The sequence below is a fragment of the Lepidochelys kempii genome, chromosome 4 (assembly GCF_965140285.1).
Source record: "Lepidochelys kempii isolate rLepKem1 chromosome 4, rLepKem1.hap1, whole genome shotgun sequence".
NCBI classification, from domain to species: Eukaryota; Metazoa; Chordata; order Testudines; family Cheloniidae; genus Lepidochelys; species Lepidochelys kempii.
In genome coordinates this window covers 68,465,068-68,486,669 of record NC_136383.1, presented here as the reverse complement: position 1 = coordinate 68,486,669, position 21,602 = coordinate 68,465,068, and the positions used below count along the sequence as shown (strand labels likewise).

General features: G+C 40.0%; 1 protein-coding gene across 2 annotated transcripts in view; it reads right to left on the bottom strand.

Annotated features, from left to right (window-relative positions):
* PALLD (palladin, cytoskeletal associated protein) overlaps positions 1 to 21,602 on the bottom strand; it is a 346,856-nt gene that overhangs the window by 181,512 nt on the left and 143,742 nt on the right. For both annotated transcript variants that reach the window (XM_073341571.1, XM_073341572.1), the window contains 2 exons: positions 4,862 to 4,981; positions 1,966 to 2,311 (listed from right to left, as the gene is read on the bottom strand). In XM_073341571.1, coding sequence (XP_073197672.1) covers positions 1,966 to 2,311; positions 4,862 to 4,981 — 466 coding nt within the window. The remainder of the gene's footprint in view (positions 1 to 1,965; positions 2,312 to 4,861; positions 4,982 to 21,602) is intronic.

Genomic DNA, 21,602 nt, shown 5'->3' with positions numbered 1-21,602 from the left:
AGCAATATTTCTGACCATGAACTACATACTGAAGGATTTTAAACTTCATTAAGGTAAGAACAGCTGTTGTAGCCTGCTAATCACTAGTGCTTAAGCTTTTCTTTCTGCAGTCACCTGAATACAGTTAACACACATTATTTTGGACAAGCCACTACAAATAATGTCATCAATATTTCATTGCAGCAGTAAGTCTCTTCTGCATTCATGAACCATTGAACCCCCCATTATTGCTACTTCTGTATCATCTTTATAGTTAAATATAAATTTATTGTTTTTATAGACTGTCAAGCACAAGCAGAAACCAAATATCACTCACATGATTCTACTTATGGTTTTTAATGTGTTACTTCTCCTCACTAGTACCTTGTTACAGGCCATTGATCAGAATGGTTCTTTTGGTTTTGGCCAGCTGTAAATTCACAAGTCGCCATACCCATTGTAGAAAAAAAAAAACGATGAAACACAGCACCTGGTAGACACAAGGCTTTGCATGGCTGATGAAAACAGTCACAAAATTGGAAAAAATTTGGACTTTAGAACAAGCCCTGCAGTACTTACCCTGGAAAACTCTCACTGATTTCTACTGAAGTCAATACATTTTTTCCCTGAGTTAGGGGTGAAGGATTTGGTCCTTTGTCAGCTAAGGAATCTAACATTCAATTATAAAATCTGGAAATATGTTTAATATGAAAACAGTTAAAAAATAAAGTGACTAGCTTTTTGGATAATGAATCAATATGTACAGTCTTTTGGGAGAATGAGAAATGATCCTCCTCTCTTTTCCTTTCTTTAGCCCCATTTAAAAAAAATTAACTCAAGAAATAAAAGCCCCTCTCTCTTTTAGAAATGTACCACTCTGTACTGTTTCTAATATTTTCAATCAGACCTTTAGGGTACAGCAATTCCTGGCAGTACTGATCCAGGACACAAACAACATAAAAGTCCATCTTCCATGCTTGAAAAGTCTTTGAAGGAGATGGAAGGCAGAATTTTTGTGTAATCTTAAGCCTTATCTACACTAGAAAAATTCTGATAGCATAGCCATACCAGTATATATACTGACAAACCTACGAGTGTAGAAGCAGCATATACCGGCATAAAAGTGCTTTTCCTTATGTCTCTCATAGAATCAGTGTTAACCATACTGTCAAAAGCTCTTTTATGCTTGTATACATATCTCTATACTAGGGCTTATACGGACATAGCAACATCAGTTAAGACAAACAAAAAAAAATCATACCCCTAACTGATAAGGCTATGCAATTATAATTCTGAAGTGTAGACAAGACTGTACATAGAACAAAAGCCAAACTAATGTTTGACATGCACTATAAATTGTAATGTGATTGACATCAGGTCATAAATGCAAGGATTTTATCAATTGTAGTTTTTTTACACTCATCTTTCCCATCTTGTGCAGTTTCTATTATATTATAATGACTCTGCACCATTGATATAGGATGTCAATAGAAACAGCTTGTTCCTGTTTTATTATCATATGATAATAAGAGAAATAACAAACAAAAAACTGCATATATGGAGATCTAGCAATTGCACAAAATCAAGAACTTTCAGCATAAAAATGGTTAGTCAAATGACATTCAGTTATTGGAGAAGTGGTGATATGCAAGATTCCCAGACCAGTACATTTATGTACAAATGGTTAAAAAAAAGGCTAGAACACCACCATTAACCTGAATTTCTTTTGTTTTGTGGCTTATCAGAATATACCAAGAATAGCAAAAGTTTTAATGTACTTTCATTTGGTATGATTTTAAAATGAAGTACATGGATCTTCTTGTACTCAGCTGCTTGGGATTTAATACATACCAGTGAGAAAGGTACAAGGTACAGTCACAATTCTAGCCATTATTTGTCTAATACACAATGGTTCTAGGGCAGAAGGTTTGCTTTCAATAGCCAGCAATTAGAAAGGAAGAATAAAAACCATGCAGAAATACTCACAGCTTTGGTTTGGCAAGGACTGGTGGTGGTTCCTTTGTGGGTGAAAGCAGGACAGCTGGAGCTGGGGCAGATTTATCACTGCTAGCTTTGCTGTTAATCACTCCATTTGCTTCATGACTGGGATGGATGCCATTGGTTTTCTTCTCAGCAGAGTTGAGCTGTAACTGAACGGCTGCTATGTTGGGTCTATACTCAGTGTTGTTCACCTGTTGGCTCTCTGTATGCTTCTTTGGAGGAAGCTCAAGAGAACTAATCTCTAGAACTGGAGGGGGAGGTGGGAAATGTTGGAAATCATCACTGTTGGATTCTCTTGTTGACAGCTCATGGCTAGAGCTTTCAGAGTTGGCTAAAACAAAAAAGAAGATAATTGCTGTCCAACAAGCCATATTCAAACTACATAACAGATACTTCAACTCATATGCACAGTGTGCTTTTAGTTCATTAAAGGTGAGATCACTTCACTTTTGTTATATATAGTAGCTACATCAGCTGGATATTCTTTCGGAAGCTTTCACAAATATCATGCCAAATTAGATATGCTACTGACTATTCATTTCCTAATTACCCATGATGCAGGTGCAATAGTTGCTAGTTAAGAGTGAACAATTTCCAGTTATTCAAGGACAGCTGCCTGAATGAATTGCCTGCTTTAGAATTTTGTTAGCATTTGCTGCACATATTCAACAACATACATGCAAGTGGTTAGTATACTCCAAAACTTAACTGCCTGCATTTCTGTTTTCAATTTTACATAAAACATAAGGATTTTATTTTCATTTTTTTCAGCATAATTTCATCTATTTTCTTTATGCTTCTGCTGCCCTCTAGCCTCAGAGTTCTGATGTTAAGGAATCTGTTTAGCTTGGTTACATTATTTTTCTAAACCTATCTTGCATAAATAAAAAATTATTATTAAGAAACTAAAACTATAATTTTGGCACACCCAGGGTGTGTTCCATCTGAGGATGGCAACACACTTTGTAACATAGCTTTATCCATCAACTAGGTAGATATTGTCCCCACTTTATGGATGAGACACATTAGCCTCAAAAATATTGTTGACTAGCCCAAGGTCACAGTGGACACCAGTGACAGAGCTGGAAATAGAACTGAGGTTTCCTAGCGTCTCAGTCATTTGACTTAGTTGAAAGAAAAAATTGCCTACATGACCCACTAAGAAGTGTACTTTAACACAGGGGTAATAAATATGGTATGGATTGGATTTATTTCTGTGGGTTGCTGGTTTTAGTACTGAGAATTTGTCAATGGACTTAAGTTTAAGTTTCTTAAAAAAAATTATTTCTTGTATCAAGAGCCTGTGACAGGCACATTCTAATGAACAAAAATCACAGAATCATAGAAATGTTGGGAGGTCATCCAGTTGAGCCCCCCATGCTGAGGCAGAACCAAGTAATCCCTGACAGGTATTTATCTAACCTTTTCTTAAAAACCTCCAGTGATGGGGATCCATCGCCTCCCTGGGAGCCCTATTCCAGAATTTAACTACCCTTATAGTGGGAAAGTTTTCCCTAATATCTAACCTAAAAAAATAACAGCCTTTTGACGGGTTTGACTTCTGGCTTTCACACATTTCACTCCAGCTATTTATTCTTCAGAGTTCCATTTATTCAATGACATTCCTACCGGATATTTTCTTCATAATTCCATGGTGATGTTACTTTTTCATGTTCGTATGTGGCCTTACTATCATCCCTTTCATTAACACTGTGGCTGCTTAAATAACTTCTTCTTGTTTTTTTGTTATTCCCCGGGTGCTTTTTTAGGCTCAGGGCAGCACATGAAAAGAGTCTTCACGCGCCTGCCTGCATTGCTGCGGGAAGAGGCAGCTTTTTTCAGCTGCAGCCGCTTGATTGTACTTGACCCGCTCTATTAGCAGCTGGATTTCTGGAAAAGATTTATAGGCGTCCATATGTCTTCTTTTTAAATGTCTTTTGAGGATAAATGCAATAACCTGCCCTTATTCTCCATTAAGGACAGCTTTCAGACTCAGAGCATAATCAGCCAGTGCTGGAAGATGTGGGAAGACTCACACAAAGATTGAACAGTAGATGCAGCAAGAAGTTGCCTAAACAAAATCTCGGTCTTGCAGCAACTGTTTTCTACAAAGGCAGTAGCCAGATAACTGCACAGATGTCATATACGTTAGATCAGGGGTGGGCAAACTACAGCCCAGGGGCCGCATCTGGCCCTCCAGGCATTTTAATCTGGCACTCGAGCGCCCGCCAAGGAGCGGGGTCTTAGGCTTGCCCCACTCCACTGCTTCAGCTGGGGAGTGGAGTCGGGGGCTTGCCCCACTCCATGCAGCTCCCAGAAGCAGCAGCATGTTCCCCTCCAGCTCCTATGTGTAGGGGCAGCCAGAGGGCTCCACAAGCTGCCCCTGCCCCAAGCACCGCCCCTGCAACTCCCATTGGCCAGGAAACTCAGCCAATGGGAGCTGCAGAGGCAGTACCTGTGGACAGGGCAGCGCGCAGAGCTGTCTGGCCACGCCTCCATGCAGGAACCGGAGGGGAGACATCATGCTGTTTCTGGGAGCTGCATGAGGTAAGCACCACCCGGAGCCTGCCCCCTGACTCCCTCCTGTGCCCCAACCCCCTGCCCCAGCCCTGATATCCCTCCTGCCCTCTGAACCTCTCGGTCTCAGCCCTGAGCACCTCCCTGCATCTCCAACCCTTCATTCCCAGCCCCAACCCCAGCCCAGAGCCCGTACCCACAGCCAGAGCCGTCCCGCACCTGAATTCCCAATTTCGTGAGCATTCATGGCCCGCCATACAATTTCCATACTCAGATTTGGCCCTCAGGCCAAAAAGTTTGCCCACCCTGTGTTAGACTATCTAAGAACTGCAATGTACAGTTCGTCTGCCCTTTTGACACATACCTGAGCAGACGGTAAGTTGTGCACTGCTTGTTACTGACCCATATTCATTTGTTGCTGTGCATGTGAAGGTTCCTGCATCTTCTGCAAAAGTCTCTGCAATTACTAATGTACATATCTCTTCTAGAAATGAATAGAGAGGAACAAACCAATGATCAGCTATGTAAGATGCTGTACATGGAGTTGTGCATTTAAATATCTCAGTGCATTATGAGACAGAAGGCTAAAGGTCACCTGCTAATCACTCAAAGTATATTGCTTTAAAAAATGGTTGCACATCCTAAACAGAGAGCTCAATAAATCTGTTTTCAAAGGGGCCTAAATCTCACCGTTTTTCATTACCATATTTGTGTACACAAAAGCTGACTTTTGTCTACAAATTGCCTTTGCATATGCAAATAATCTAACTATCCAGTTTCCATATGCAAACACAACTTGCACACTTTAATCCAAGTCATATCTAAGCTTTTTTGCTTGCAGATTACAATATGGCCTCTCCCCCTCCCCCCCCCCAACACCACCACATCCAAAATCTTGCATTTATAAAAATGTAAGAAACAGCAAAATTCTTTGGCCTAGAACAAACCACTACTAAACAGATACACTTTTAAAAAACCCAATAAGACATTAAACAAATATTGAAGTCTCTCTCATTTGAAAAAAAAGTCAGTTTGGATTGAATATTTAGCTCCTTCTATTGCTCCCTGCTTTTTTTCCATACACGTGTGCCTCTCTGATTACCCTTAACAAGCATACCATAGTTATGATCTGGTTGTACTGAAGTCAACAGGAGTTTTGCCATCAACTTCAATGAGACCAAAATCTGGAGCTGTGCTGCCTAACCTTCAGCAGGGTCCAAGTTGGAAAGCTTGCATCAAAGTCCAAATTTACCTTAAGTTTGGGACTGTTCAAGTCTCAATTTGAGCTTAGCTGCAGGGGTTATTTTACTATGGATAAAGTCTCCTTATTTTCATCACTTTCATTCACTATAATGGTAATATTTTTGATTAATTGGGCTATATTTTCAGTTTCTCCCAGAAAGTCACCCTATTTTATCTCCTACTGTAACTGTACATGATACAGTGAGCTATAAATAAAAGGCTGATACACTATATTGATAATTCTTAGGGCTGTCAAGCAATTAAAAAATTAATCGTGATTAATTACACTGTTAAACAATAATAGAATACCATTTAACTATTTTGGATGTTTTCTACATTTTCAAATATATTTTTTTCAATTACAGCACAGAATACAAAGTGTACGGTGCTCACTTTATATTTATTTTTCATTACAAGTATTTGCACTGTAAAGCCTCCCCACAAAATAGTATTTTTCAATTCACCTAATACAATTACTACAGTGTAATCTCTTTATCATGAAAGTTGAACTTACAAATGTAGAATTATGTGCAAAAACCCAACTGCATTCAAAAATAAAACAATGTAAAATTTTAAGAGCCTGTAAGTCCACTCAGTCCTACTTTTTGTTCATCCAGTCGCTCAGACAAACAAGTTTGTTTACATTTGCATGAGCTAATGCTGCCCACTTCTTGTTTACAATGTCACCTGAAAGTGAAAACAGTTGTTCTCAGGGCATTGTTGTAGCCAGCATCACAAGATATTTATGTGCCACATGCACTAAAGATTCATATGCCCCTTCATGCTTCAACCACCATTCCAGAAGACATGCGTCCATGCTGATGATGGGTTCTGCTTGATAACAGTCCACAACAGCACAGACCGACACATATTCATCTTCATTATCTGAGTCAGATGCCACCAGCAGAAGTTTGATTTTCTTTTTTGGCGGTTCGGGTTCTGTAGTTTCCTCATCGGAGTGTTGCTCTTTTAAGACTTCTGAAAGCATGCTCCACATCTTGTCCCTCTCAGATTTTGGAAGGCACTTCAGATGTTTAAACCATGGGTAGAGTGCTGTAGCTCTCTTTAGAAATCTCACATTGGTGCCTTCTTTGCGTTTTGTGAAATCTGCAGTGAAAGTGTTCTTAAAATGAACAACATGTGCTGGGTCATTATCTGAGACTGCTATAACATGAAATATATGGCAGAATGCACATAAAACAGAACAGGAGACATACAATTGTTCCCCAGGAGTTCAGTCACAAATGTAATTAACGCATCTTTTTTTAACGAGCATAATTAACATGGAAGCATGTCCTCTGGAATGGTGGCCGAAGCAGGAAGGGGCATACGAATGTTTATCATATCTGGCACGTAAATGCCTTGTAATGCCAGCTACAAAAGTGCCATGCAAATGCCTGTTCTCACTTTCTGGTGACATTGTAAATAAGAAGAGGGCAGCATTATCTCCTGTAAATGTAAACAAACATGTTTGTCTTAGCAATTGACTGAACAAGAAGTAGGACTGAGTGGACTTGTAGGCTCTGAAGTTTTACACTGTTTTGATTTTGAGTGCAGTTATGTAACAATAAAAAAATTGACATTGTAAATTGTACTTTCACAACAGAGAGTGCACTACAAGACTTGTATGAGGCAAATTTACAAATACTATTTCTTTTGTTTATCATTTTTACAGTACAAATATTTGTAATAAAAATAATATACACTTCGATTTCAGTTACAACACAGAATACATTATATATGAAAATGTAGAAAAACATCCAAAATATTTATTAAATTTCGATTGGTATTCTATTGTTTAACAGTGCTATTAAAACTGTGATTAATCATGATTAATTTTTTTAATCGTGATTAATTTTCTTGGAGTTAATTGCTTGAGTTAACTGTGATTAATCAACAGCCCTAATAATTCTACAATAGTTTATGGAAGCAGATTTAAATAATCCTGATCTTGCACAGTTCTAATGGATAGTTTCATTCTAAGGCTGCTCTGGACAATTGGGGCAGGTCTACACTTAAAATATTGTGGGGATGCAGCCGCATAACTGTAGCGCTTCAGTGAAAACACACCTACGCCAATGGGAGAGCTTCTCCTGTCAGTGCAGTTAATCCACCTCCACGAGAGGCAGTAGCTATGGGAACGGGAAAAGCCCTCCAGATCACACAGTGGGGATTAGGTTGGTATAACTGCATCACTCAGGGGTGTGGATTTTTCACACCCCTGAGTGACACAGTTATACCAACATAAGTTTGCCCTGTAGAGCTAGTCTTAAAAGCTTCCTTTCATAACACGCATTTTATAACACCTCCCCATCCCTCCACACTATAGGTCATTGACTATTAAACACATACCACATTTTGAAAAGACCCTGCTTCAAAGGAAACAATTTTGCACTCTAATGTAGAACTCTGCATATTCATCTGATTACCAAATACTACAACTGGCAACCCGCAGAGTTGGAAAAAGCAGCAGACTATTGAATTTCATGTGGGAATCAGTGTATGGAAAAGAGCAGTAAGGCTGGGTCATTTACTAATGCCTTCTCTAAGGTTAAATAATGAAACTTTGGGAGTCATTCTTAAAGTTTCATTGAGGGCAGCAAACCAATGTCTCTATCAAAATTAAATGATTTTTCCTTTTTAAAATTATCATGTATCCAACAAGACTTCCTGTGTTGAGACTGGCTGAAAATGAATTATTAATTAAAAGTTTGGCATAGAATTTATATTTTTTTTCCAGACAGTAGAACACTTTTTTTTGGGAGCACAGAACAGTCAGTCTGTGTTATTGCAGTAAAGGTGTCTGGTAGTACTGTAGCATGCTGGATTTTATCTTACCCAGATGAAGATTAATGACTTATGAAAGGTCTTATCAGATAAGTAATGGGTAACACAAGCTTGGTTTTGAACTTCTGAGGTTAGACTTTTCCGAGTCTTGGTGTGTTTTAGGAAGTGGACAGTCTAAGTAACTTTATGCTATATTGTTAACTACACATGAATCCAGAAGGATGTAACAATCCCTTGAAATGGAATTTGATATGGAAACCATGCTACTTAGTTTCCTGTTAAAGAACAGAAGAATTCCAAGTACTGAGTATTTCGGTTTAACAAATTGAAATGGCAAACACCACATTTATCACTCATGTGTTTCTGGACACAAAGACACTAGCCATCTAGCAGAATTATCTTATTTTTCTAAGTGCTTATATAACAAGACAACAAGATGTCCTTTAAGATATTTTTTCAATTTCTTAAAGTGATTAACAGTGGAAGCCCTGAGAACTTACTTTTCAATAATGGATTGATTTAGTTTACTATGTATTTTACCATGATACATTTTATCTATTTAAGTAAAATATTTGCAAATACTACATTTCATTAATAATAAATCTCATAAAAGGTAAAAGTAATTACTATATTTTACAAACTGGCTATTTCTGGGCTGGGTGATTGGACAGTCAAATAGAATTGTGTATTTTTGAGGTTCCATTATGACAAAACCATGAGAAAACTGACTAAAGCTAGGTCACAGTAGTTTCAAAAACCTCTAAGAGCATCTGTCTAATTAAAATATATTTGAGGGGTAAGCAAACTGCCATTGGTTCAGTGGATTTGTTCCCCAAAACCAAGACTGTTTTTGTCCCACCAGAATTCTTGCAAAAGGATTTATTAGCAAATATTTGTATAAAACACTTGAGTAAAATATAGGTTCATTGTATGTAGGAATTAGGCAAATAATTCCCATAATAGAAGCTGGATAGCTAGTTCTCTGTGTATTTAGTTAAGTTTTAAATACTGATCTTGTGCAATTGGTTTCTTTCCCTGTTGCTGTGTTAACTAAAATCTGGTTATTTGAAGTAAAAAATGTCTGTTCTATTTCCAGCAATCATCAGCTGACAAATAATTTCATCACAGAAATCTGTTCCAGACAGCAGCTCTGAAATGCTGTTCTCAAGGCCTTGAACATATTTAGCACTTGACTAAATGAATACAAAAGCATTCTGTTCGCTGAAACATGTAAAATGCTGAGGCAAGCAAGCACTTGATTATTTTGTCAGTTGGATAACAAGAAGGGTTGTATTTCACACGTTGATCTTTTTCATTTATTGCTTGTGAGTCAGAATCATCATAAGTGAGACCTAAATGTAGCTAAGAAACCTTTCACCCCTGACCTCTATGTCTACAAATAGTATATTTTCTATTAGATCTTTAGGGAACAAAGCTGTACCCATGTCCATGTTGGTATTTCTGTTTTTAGTGTTCTGGTTCTGGAGCATTTTTACTAATTTCTCCCTGGTGTAGTGTTTTTCAGAGATGACCGTTTACTTCCCAGAATGTGTGTGCGCATCACATGAAAGGTGATGCTTTTCTTTGATCTGCAGCTTTGATTTTCAACTTTGATCTTCAGCTTCCTCCATTGTAATGCACATGTAATCCTGGGAAACAAAGAGTTTTTGGCCATGATGCAATGTATAGAGCAACAGCTCTATGCATTTCATAATTCCAAAGCCACAACAGAGTTTGCCATAAAAAAAAAAAAAGAGCGGGTAAGAACAGTGGTCATTTTCTGCACTGTGAAAAACCTGTCAGCTGTAAACCTGTTTCCTATTTCTATTCTTGGTCCTTTATGCCCTGAGCCACCACAGATTAAGAAAGCAATGTACTCAATGGGTCCCCTCTAGTAAACTGGGAATCTGTCTGGAAGGCAGGGAGGAACAAGTAAGTGTAGAACAGAATTAAATGGAGTGTGACGAGAAACCACAGAGTTCCAGCAAAGACAAAGAGGTGCCTCAAATAAAAAGAATAGATAATATCAGCTCAGTCTTGTGAAAACTCTGAACATTTGGTAACAAAAATAATGAAAACGTTAGTTGACGCCTTCTCTTTTATGTAGGGAATTCTGATCATCATTGCTGCACCTCCCTCCCACCTACACAGCAGTTCCAGAGTGATTTCACCTTGTATTCTCATGAGCTCTAAAATTAGAGATTAAAGCTTTACAGCATCTGAAAGATGCAGTGTCAAGATTTCAGAAGACATGCAGCACTGACTAACTCTGGAGATAGTTCATGAGATAGGAGCCACGAAATATTTGGTCAGAACTTAACTGAGGAGAGGTGTGATGGTTAGCAAAATGGTACAGTTTAAGGGCCTGATATCTTATGAGCACCAGAATGAGAAAATGGCTGTTTGTGAGAAAACTGAGAATATAGATTCTTAGTGGTGTTGGGCTCTTTACCAGATAGGTCAATATATTTTAACCATGCCAAGCACCCTCTGCCAGCCTATCCCTGGAAACAACTTAACTCATGAATATTTTAATCAAGAGAAAATAAGGTTTTTTTTGGTGGCAGCATAGAAAAAAAGTCACCCCTCTAGGAATTAGCCACCAATGCTTTTGAGATGATCAGTTTTTGGGTGAGGAGAAGCTGGTTTGTTGTGAGATTTCTCTCTCCTATTTTGCCACTATCTCAATCTATGCAGAGAGTAACTCCACTATGCCTAATGTGCATAGGGATGGAAGAATCTTAAATTTTTGGATTTCACAAAGAGTTGAGAACATTCTGAAAATAGAGAGCTGTACATTTCTTATACAACTAAATATATATATGTGTGAGAGCCTATATTGCAACATAACTTGTAATTGAGGCTTGACTATTAAAACATGCTAATAGGTTATAAATACTTTACAATAATTGTTATAACACATATTTCCAGTTATAAAGTCCCTAAGAATATAAAGAACTAGTGAGCTGACCTTGGACTGGGAAGCACCAACATGCCAACACAGCCTGAGCGGTATGACAAGGACAGAATACAAAATACTGCAGATACACTGGGGTAGCAGAGGACAGCTGCCACAAGAAAACTGAGGTAGTGTTAGTAGGGAGGTGGATCAGAGTAGCAGGGAAAGCTGGGCTTCTATTCTCTCTAATCCATTTATAGTTTCTCTCTCTTAATCTAGTGATAGCTTTAGTTTATTTTACCTTTACTTTTCATTTCTGAATGTTGAGTTACCCCTCTGAATTTAGATGCTGTTGATCTCATGTTCTCTTTTCTTTTACATAGTGAAGAGCCAGAATCTTAGCTGGTGTAAATTGAGATAGTCTTTCAACTTGGGTGGAACTACTCCAGCTGGGATCTGCCCTATAATGTGTATACTCATTGACTGAGAACTGGTTGTATTTTAACTATCAGGATGAAAAGGCTGAATTTTGTGGCAGGTCTGTTACATTTGCATTACTTTTTCAGTTTCAAACTTAATGCAGCCACATTTGGAAATTTTGTACAGGGCTATTTCCTATCATGCATCCTTGGGTTACTGTAGCAAAACATGAAACCTAGAATGCATGATCCAAGGTAAGTGATGTCTATCTTCTCAGAAATTTTTGGTCAAATTATGCAGCACTGTGCTTTGAAAGAGTTTATGTGCAGCAATTTTCTGGAAATGTATGAAAAATGATTTTATATAGTTTTCTTCTTACATGCCTTTAGACAATTGTCTTCAAGTAATTCAATACAGTTTGTGGCTGCCTCCAGACGGCTGAGTAATGGCCAAAGCATCAACAGCTGGCAAATGACTCTATAGGCTTTTTTTTTTTATCCCCAAGCAGACTGTTCTTTGAAGGATTCAATCAGCATAAAGTCAAAATGTCAAAGAAAGAAGTACAGAGCAGGTAATTTGACAAACTGTGATGTTGGCCCTAAGTAATCTGACTAGTTATTAATTCACAAAACAGTCTGAAGAGATTTGTGATGTAGGCTGATTTCCGTCTAGACAGAGAAAGGAGTGTAAAACACATTTGGCAGATAGAACATAACAGTGACAAGAAAAACCTGTTTCACAGTCTCTCAGCTGTATGAATTTATGGAGGTCTCTGTTCCTATTTCATTAATATCGACCGATAAACATCTAGGGCTCATGAATTTTGCATTGTAAGGCTTTTTGTGACAGTTGGACACTAGCTATATAATACAACATAAGACATGTATAGCATCAAAATATTTCAGTAAATTGGTGAAACTGCATCTACCTCAAACTTTCGAGTACCTGCCCACATACCACCACAGGTTTTCATAGTTTGTCAGCTTCCTCACACTTTACCCAGTTCTTGTGCATGTTCTCACTGTCTGCATTCAGCAGCAGTTGAAATTTGCTTGCTTATGAGCCATTCCTTTCACAGGTATTGGTTTATCTGGTTTCCTAGAATCTGCATTGCAACACAAAGCAACAAGAAGGATCCACTATATTTCTGGAATCAATTCAACTGCTCATTGTAAAAAATGCAGTAAGGTTCCTCAACTCTGAAATTCTGCTCCTCACACAACAGGCAAAGTTAAAGTTCTTCCGGTTTGGACAGATTCTGCTAAATTTGTCTTATTCCCTATACACATATAGTGTTTGATCCTAAACTCCTGAAACCAGTGGAAGCTTTATCATTAACTTCATTGGGTGCAGAATCAGGCCCACCGTGTGGACTATCACTGGGAATAGTAGAAACCAGAAAAAGCTAGTTCAACAATGGTACATGCAGAGAATCTCACATGGACACCAATGAGAGTTCCATGAATATAGCTGGCCAGACACGGAAAAGAGAGCATTCTGCACCTTCAGAGTGATGACGTAGTACATTCCAGAGAGCTGGGGAAAAGACCATCTCCTGAATCAGAATCCCTCCTACAATTTTCCCATCTTTGTACAGGTAGTAGTTATAAATACTGATTTACTGTCAGCGTCAGTATTATTTTAATTTTAATTATTACAGTATTAAGTTCATTTCACTGGTACTCCACTTATATTTTAGCTAGTAATAATGCCTAGCTCTTGTACAGCACTTTACAAAGGAAGTGAGTATCATTATCCCCATTTTACAGATAGGGATACCGAGGACCAGGGAAGGGTAGTGACTTTCCCAGGCTCACTCAGCAACTAAAGGCAGAGACAGGAGTTGACCCAGTTCTCTTGAGTCCCAGTCCAGTAGATCACACAGTCTCCAAAATAGAAGACAATTAGCTCATGTTGCACTGTTAATCCTCAATGAGTGGTTAAAATTGCTAAAATATGCAGAGACGATCATATCAATGAGAGTTAATTCTGAAAATAATTTTAACTAGATGTGAAAAAAGCAAAATGCAGATTTCTTGGTGAGCTGTAGACTTCCTAGAAAACTTTGCTTTAAATTTTACTTCCTTCAGAAACCTTGAGACATGCTGATGGGGTGAGGGAATATAAGCTACGTTTAGGAGATACAAAGCAGAGGAGTTGGTAGTAGAGAAAAGGGAAGCTACGTATCGTGTACAGTAACTGGAGTTCTTTGAGATGTGTTATAGTATGCACATTCCACTGATGGTGTGGCATGCACCTCATGTGCTAGAGACTGGAGTCTTTTTGGACAGCAGTACCTGAAGGGGGCATGTGCACTTTTCAGTTCTTGTGCTCTGCTGCGAGGGCATATAAAAGCAAAGGACGGTCACCCCCTTTCAATTCCTTCTCACTGCAGAATCTCTTACGGTAGGACTCTGAAGTAGAATGGATACAAGGGTGGGATGTGCATACAGACAATACATCTTGAAAAACTCCAGTTTCTGTACATGGTAAGTAACTTCCCTTTCTACTTCGAGTGATTGCCCACGTGCACTTTCCACTGATGGTGACTCCCACACAATTATTATATTATGGAGGTAGGAGCTTGAAGTAGTTAACAAAACAATTATGGAAGGCTTCTGTTAAAGGCACAGTGTCATGAATGTGTGCATTGACACCCAAGTTGCAGCCTTTCAAATGTCTGATATGGGTAAGTTTCACAGTGATGTAGTAAGGTTTCACAGGGGTTGGTCCTAGGGCCGGTTTTGTTCAATATCTTTATAAATGATCTGGAGGATGGTGTGGATTGCACCCTCAGCAAGTTTGCGGATGATACTTAACTAGGAGGAGTGGTAGATACGCTGGAGGATAGGGATAGGATACAGAGGGACCTAGACAAATTGGAGGATTGGGCCAAAAGAAATCTGATGAGGTTCAATAAGGATAAGTGCAGGGTCCTGCACTTAGGACGGAAGAACCCAATGCACAGCTACAGACTAGGGACCGAATGGCTAGGCAGCAGTTCTGCGGAAAAGGACCTAGGGATGACAGTGGACAAGAAGCTGGATAGGAGTCAGCAGTGTGCCCTTGTTGCCAAGAAGGCCAATGGCATTTTGGGATGTATAAGTAGGGGCATAGCGAGCAGATCGAGGGACGTGATCGTTCCCCTCTATTCGACATTGGTGAGGCCTCATCTGGAGTACTGTGTCCAGTTTTGGGCCCCACACTACAAGAAGGATGTGGATAAATTGGAGAGAGTCCAGCGAAGGGCAACAAAAATGATTAGGGGTCTGGAACACATGACTTATGAGGAGAGGCTGAGGGAACTGGGATTGTTTAGCCTGCAGAAGAGAAGAATGAGGGGGGATTTGATAACTGCTTTCAACTACCTGAGAGGTGGTTCCAGAGAGGATGGTTCTAGACTATTCTCAGTGGTAGAAGAAGACAGAACAAGAAGTAATGGTCTCAAGTTGCAGTGGGGGAGGTTTAGGTTGAATACTAGGAAAATCTTTTTCACTAGGAGGGTGGTGAAACACTGGAATGCGTTACCTAGGGAGGTGGTAGAATCTCCTTCCTTAGAAGTTTTTAAGGTCAGGCTTGACAAAGCCCTGGCTGGGATGATTTAATTGGGGATTGGTCCTGCTTTGAGCAGGGGGTTGGACTAGATGACCTCCTGAGGTCCCTTCCAACCCTGATATTCTATGATTCTATGTGTGCTGACATAGCTTGTGCTCAGATGGGTGGTGGTGAGTCTACCTTGACCACCTCTTAGCATATTTAAAGCAAGCAGAAATCCAGTTAGATAGTTTGTGAGATGAAATTACTGACCCTTACATCCTTTCCATAATACAAACAGTCTTGGAAATGTTCTAAAAAGTTTCGTTCCATTTAGGTAGTAACTAGGCCATGGCTCTCCTCACATCCGGCACCTGCAGTGTTGCCTCTAATTTGGATGTGTGAGGTTTTGGAAAGAATACTGGTAGGTGTATTGGCTGTTTGGGAAAGAATTTATGATGTGTCCTAATTCCTACTCTATCCAGGTGGAATACTGTAAACAGTCATTAGCACTTGAATTTCTCCTCTTCCAGCTGAAGTTATCACTAGCAAAAATGCCATTTTCACTTATAGGTGCAGCAGGGAAGAGGAGGCCATTGGCTTGAAAGGTGGTCCCATGAGGGCTGCAAACTCTAGACTCAATTCCCTGGGGGAATTGGTTCTTTGATAGGTGGGGATTCTTTAACTAGGCCTTTCAGGAATCTCACCACTGTCATATGACAAAAAACTTTATTATCCTCTACTGGCAGATGGTGGGTTGACATTGCCACTGAATGTACCTTGACAGAGCTGAAGGACAGGTTCTTGCTTTTGAGTTCAAGTAAGTAGTCAAGAATCTGAAGGATTGAGGAGTGAAGTGGAATAAATTATTTTTGATTACCCCAATGAGAAAATGATGTCCATTTTGAAAGATAAGTTTGTCTTGTTCATTCTTTTCTACTGCTTATCAGAACTTCTCTAACTGGAGAGGACCAAACCTGCTCTACTGACAACATCCATCCGGCCTCCATCTGAGGTGCAGGATTGGTATATTAGGGTGTGGGAACTGACCCTGGTTCTGAGATAACAGATCAGGTAGCAGATGTAAGGTTCTGTGCTGAGCTACTGAGAATTTACTAGATTGGTTGACAAGTGTCTGGGCCATGCTGGAGCTATGAGGATTAGCTTGGCCAAGCCCTGTTTGAATTTGTGGAGCACTTTGAAAATTAATGAGGTTGAAGGGTAAGCCTACATTAGAACTCCCGACCATGGTACCAGGAACGTGTCCACTTAGATCCCTGACTCTGTCCACCTTTTAAGAAGAATTGGATACCTGCGTATGCATTGATTGGCAAAAAGGTTTATTGTGGGATGTGAAGATATCTGCCAGTATCCTCTCTTTGATTTCCCCCTCATGATTTGGGAGAAAGCATCTGCTGACATTATCCATTCTGCAGTCCAACTAAGCATATTGCCTCTAGGTATATTCAATGGTTGATGTACCAATTCCAGAGTCTGACTGCTTCCTGGCAGAGTGAGGAACATCTGGTCACATCTTGCTTGTTGATGTAAAACATGATTGTTATGTTGTCGGTCCAAATCATGGCTAACTGTCCTGATATTAGGGAGAGAAAAAACTCACAGGCCTTCTGTACCACTCTAGGAGATTGATGTACATTCTTTGCTTTCTCAGGGACCATAGGCCCTGTGTTGTTAGTTCTTCTGTACAAGCACCACATCTCTGTGGGGATGCATCCATGACTACTGTTGTGGAAGATACATGTATTCTGAATGGGACCCACTGCATGCATTTTATGGGTCCTTCCACCATTTCAGTGAGAATAGGACCAATGGTGGGATGGAGATGGGCTTGTCCAAGTGATGTTTGGAGGTTGTGTAAAACAACTTCGGCCAACCCTGCAAGCATCAGAGGTGAAGTCTGGCATGAGGAGTAGTGAATGTTCAGGAGCCTCCTTAGTCTAGGAGGGCCAGGCATGACCTTACATTGGTGTTTGGATTTCTTTCCAGCCGAAAAATAAAGGGAAGACAAATTCTCAAACCTGTCTTGAGGAACAGGAGGTGGAGGAGTCCAGGATTGTGCCAGTGAAGTCATTCCTTTGGACTGGATTAAGCTCAGTTTCTCTCTGTTGACTTTCAAGCCTCACCTCCTGAAAAGGTTGAGTGTAATGGAGATGGCTTTGGAGGTCTGAAGAGGCAATTTTCCCCATAATTGCCAATTGTTGAGGTAAAGATACATGTTGATGTTTTGTCTTAAGTAAACTGTTGCTAGTGATAGCACTTGGTGAATACCCTTGGTGCTGTGGAGAGTCGAAAGAGTAGCATCTGTTATTGGTAGTGGTCCTGTCCCACTGTAAATCTCAGGTATTTCCTATGGGGCAGAATGATGGAAATGTGAAAGTATACATCCTGAATTTGAGAGAAGCAAATAAGTCTCATGACTTCAGTGTCATGATTACTGATGCTAGGGTGACCATCTGGATTTTTAATTTGTGCATGAAGGTGTTGATGTTCTGCAAGTCTAGGATGGGTTGCCAGCCTCTCTTTCTTCAGGGTTAGGAAAATGTTCAAAGGAAACCTTCCCCTGTAAGGAACCCTTCTATCACTCTGAGAGAGGGGCATGAGGACCTTGTGACATAGTAGATCCTTGTGAGTAGGGTCTCTGAAAAGAGACAACAAAGGAGGTTAGGGGTAGGTACCGTAGAAAACTTGATGGAATAGTCATGTGTTATTGTATACATATTGGTAAGAGACCCAGTATGCCTGAAGTGAGCTAACAGTTTTCTGAAGGGAAGGTCAGAAATTTCTGGAGCTGATGGAGGAAGGACACATCTCTTGACCATCCCATCAAAATGAATGCTTCTGGGGCTGAGAAGATCAGGAAATTTGTGGTGGAGCAGTGGGTTGTCTTCTCCTATGGAAATGCTGTGGTTTCCTGGGTTGTTCTGAAGACCTTTTGTGGTAAAAGAGTTACTGGATTGGTCCCCATGGGGGATACTTCTGTTTCATTTGTTTCCCCTTAAGAACCTGTATGTACTCTGAAGGAAAAGAAGGTGTCTCATGAGTTCTTCGGTGCATCGAGGGCCAAGTCAGTTTTAGAGCTGAACAATATGACCGCTTTTAAAGGCAAGTCCTCCACCACTGTTTGGACTTCTCCATGATGCCACACATATGACAACCGCCATTGCCATTGAGCTGGCAGCCATATCCACTGCATCCAGTGCAGCTTGAGACTCTTTTGGCTACAAGCTAGCCTGCATTATCTAACAACACAAAGTCTTTGTGACTGTCAATCAGAAGGTTGTCTGAGAAGGCAAGCAGTCTTTCTTGTATGCAGAACTTATATCTGGCTAACAGGACCTCATAATTGGCTACACAGAACTGTAGGATTGCTGAAGAGTAGGCTTTCTGCCCAAATAAATCTAGTTTCTTTGGCTCTTTTTCTTTGGTGTGGATCAGAATTGTTTTGTCTCTTTGTTTACCATTACCACAGCAATTACAAAGGAAGATGGAACATGATGCATGTAAAAGAATTCCAGACTCATAGTAGGCATCTGATACTTTTTATCTGTGCTGGGGGATGTAGTGGTACAGAAGCAGGTGCCTGCCACAAGATTCTGGCTGGATCCATGATTGTCTCATTTGCTGGGAAGGCTGACTTCCCTACTGCAGAGGCTTGATGTACGTGTATCAATTTATATGTCTGTTCTTGTCCCTTTGCAATATGGATTTGGATGGTCTCTGCCATCCTCTTTAATGTGTGTTGGAAACCCTTATAGTTGTCTGTTTGTGGGGTGTGGGTGGCACTAAGACCTCATCAGGGGATGAGGAGGAAAGAATGATTGGTGCCAGCAGGTTGTCTTCCAGTGCTTGCTCTTCCATTACCTCCTCCTCTGCCTGTGGTTGTGTAGGAATCAGAAGGACTATTAAGGGCAACTGAATGTGCAGTGTCATGGAGGAAGCAGACTTCTGGTGGTGAGGTGGCTCCCTGGGGTCGAAGTTCCTGTGAGCCAACCAGGGTCCCTAGCAAGGCCACATGGGCATCAGTGTGTATGAACCTAGAAGCCAGGGGATTGGGAACCATAAGCCTGGATTCTGTGGGTCCCAATATCTTTTGCATGAGCAGTGTCTGGATCCTCTACAAGTTGTTGAGGGCTGTGGAGACAAGCTGGGTAAGTAACTCTGTTGCTGAAGTAGAATTTCTTTGTCCTTCAATTCCAAAGAGGAATCCCAGAAGAATGTATAACTTGGATCCATGAGATTTGCCCTCAGAGATTTAGGGATCAAACTACAAGATAGATCATTGTGTGGAAGTCAACAGCAGGGGCGATTGTGGTTCTGGGTAAATCTGCAGGACTACTGGTGCCAGTATCTAAATAGTGTCATGAAGGGTGGCGAGTACATGTTCATGGGAACTGGTTTTGGAGGACATTATAGCAATTTCTATCACAGTGATGGTGAACTGTCCTAATTGGCTTGATCCAGTCCCAAAAGAGTCAGTGCCTGGACCACGGAAGTAGACAGTGCCATGGTTGATACCGTACTCTTTCCTGAGGTTCTGGATTTTGGTGCCAGATGCTTCGGTGCCATACGGTTCGAACAGTCTCAAGAGTGAACTTCAGTGGGAACCCTTTTGGGTTGCAAAGTCTCAGACAACATTCAGTGCCATGGGGAGGTTTTCCTTATAGGAAATTCTGTTAGGTGACCTGCCCCAATATTTTCTAGCTCCCTGCAGTCTGTCAAAGGACAATGCTATTGTCATGTTTGCAATTTAAGTTGGAACTCTTGAAGGCCAAGAGTTTGCATTTATACGCAGGCTTGGAAGATCCCTGTACATTGGAATCTAGTGAGCCTGATTCAGAAGTGGGTCTCATTGACTTGGTCATTAGGAAGACCTAAAGGCAGCCCTCCTTGTCCTTTCTAGCTTGGGAGCTGAAGGACCTGCATATTACACATTTACTGGGAATAAGTGATTCTCCGAGAAAAAAGAGGGTCTTCAAGTGTTTGTTTGAAGCTGGGATAGTTCCCTCCCATGAAGGGCAGTGTTTTAATCTCAGCAAATCAGATGACACCATACTGCCCGGGTGAGTTCTAAGAACTAAAGATTGCAACAGGCAACCAAATATAATATACACCTATTAGCTAAAACTACAAGGAGGGGCTGGCGGTCTCTTGGACTGTTGGGCTCCATCTCTAAACTGTGAGAGGAACTGAACAGCAGCAAGCACACCTCTCCTTTACGTGCCCTTGCAGTGGAGCAAAAGGACTGAATAGCACATGCATGCCTTATGGATATTGCTGGCCAAAAAGACTCCCACCTCTAGAATATGAAGCACATGCACACATCAGTGGAATGAGTATATGGACAATCGCTTGAGGGAGCACTGCTGATACTATTGATATAGATATGCCAAGGGCTTCTCTCATAACACCAAGTGTATTAAATCTAGAAACAGAATTTGAAACAGTCCTTATTTTCAAAGAATTCTAATTTCCATTTTTTCAAAGGAACTTATCACACTGATCCACTTTGTTTTATAACATCTAAAAAACAATAACTTGAGTAGAGTAATTTTGCTACAACAAGACATATTGTGGGGGAAGTTTTCAGTAGTTCCACAGAAATTTAGGAACACAGCTCCCATTGACTTTCAATGGAACCAGGCCTCCTAAACACAGTGGGGGCTAAATTTTTTATGCAAAATCTTTTTTCACCCCAAAATGCAATCTTTGATTGGCTAAAACAATAATCAAATTCAAGTAGATTTTGGCAAATTATTTTGGTTAAAAAATTTGGAAATGTCAAAACAGTTTCAGCATTTCTGAAACGAAACATTTCCACATTTTCTTTTGGAAAAACATTTTATTTTGGAATTTCCCTCAATTTTATTTAAAAAACATTTTTAAATGTTTTAGAAGAAACACAAAATCAAAATAAAGTGTTTTGTTTAGCACTGACAAACATTTTTGTTAACACAAAATGAAATTTTTCTCTACATATTGGTTTGCCAAAAATTACTAAACATTTTCATTTTGGGTTAACCTGAAACAATTTTCATTTTTGATTTTTTGGACCTGCACCCAAACCAAATAGTCAGTTATTTGTACAGCATTAGTATAAAATCCCTTAGTTACTTCTAAATATCTCCTCCTTTAGCTCAATTTATCTGACCACCATATAACCAAACTCCTAGTTAACCAACAGTCAGTCACAGCCCACAATAGC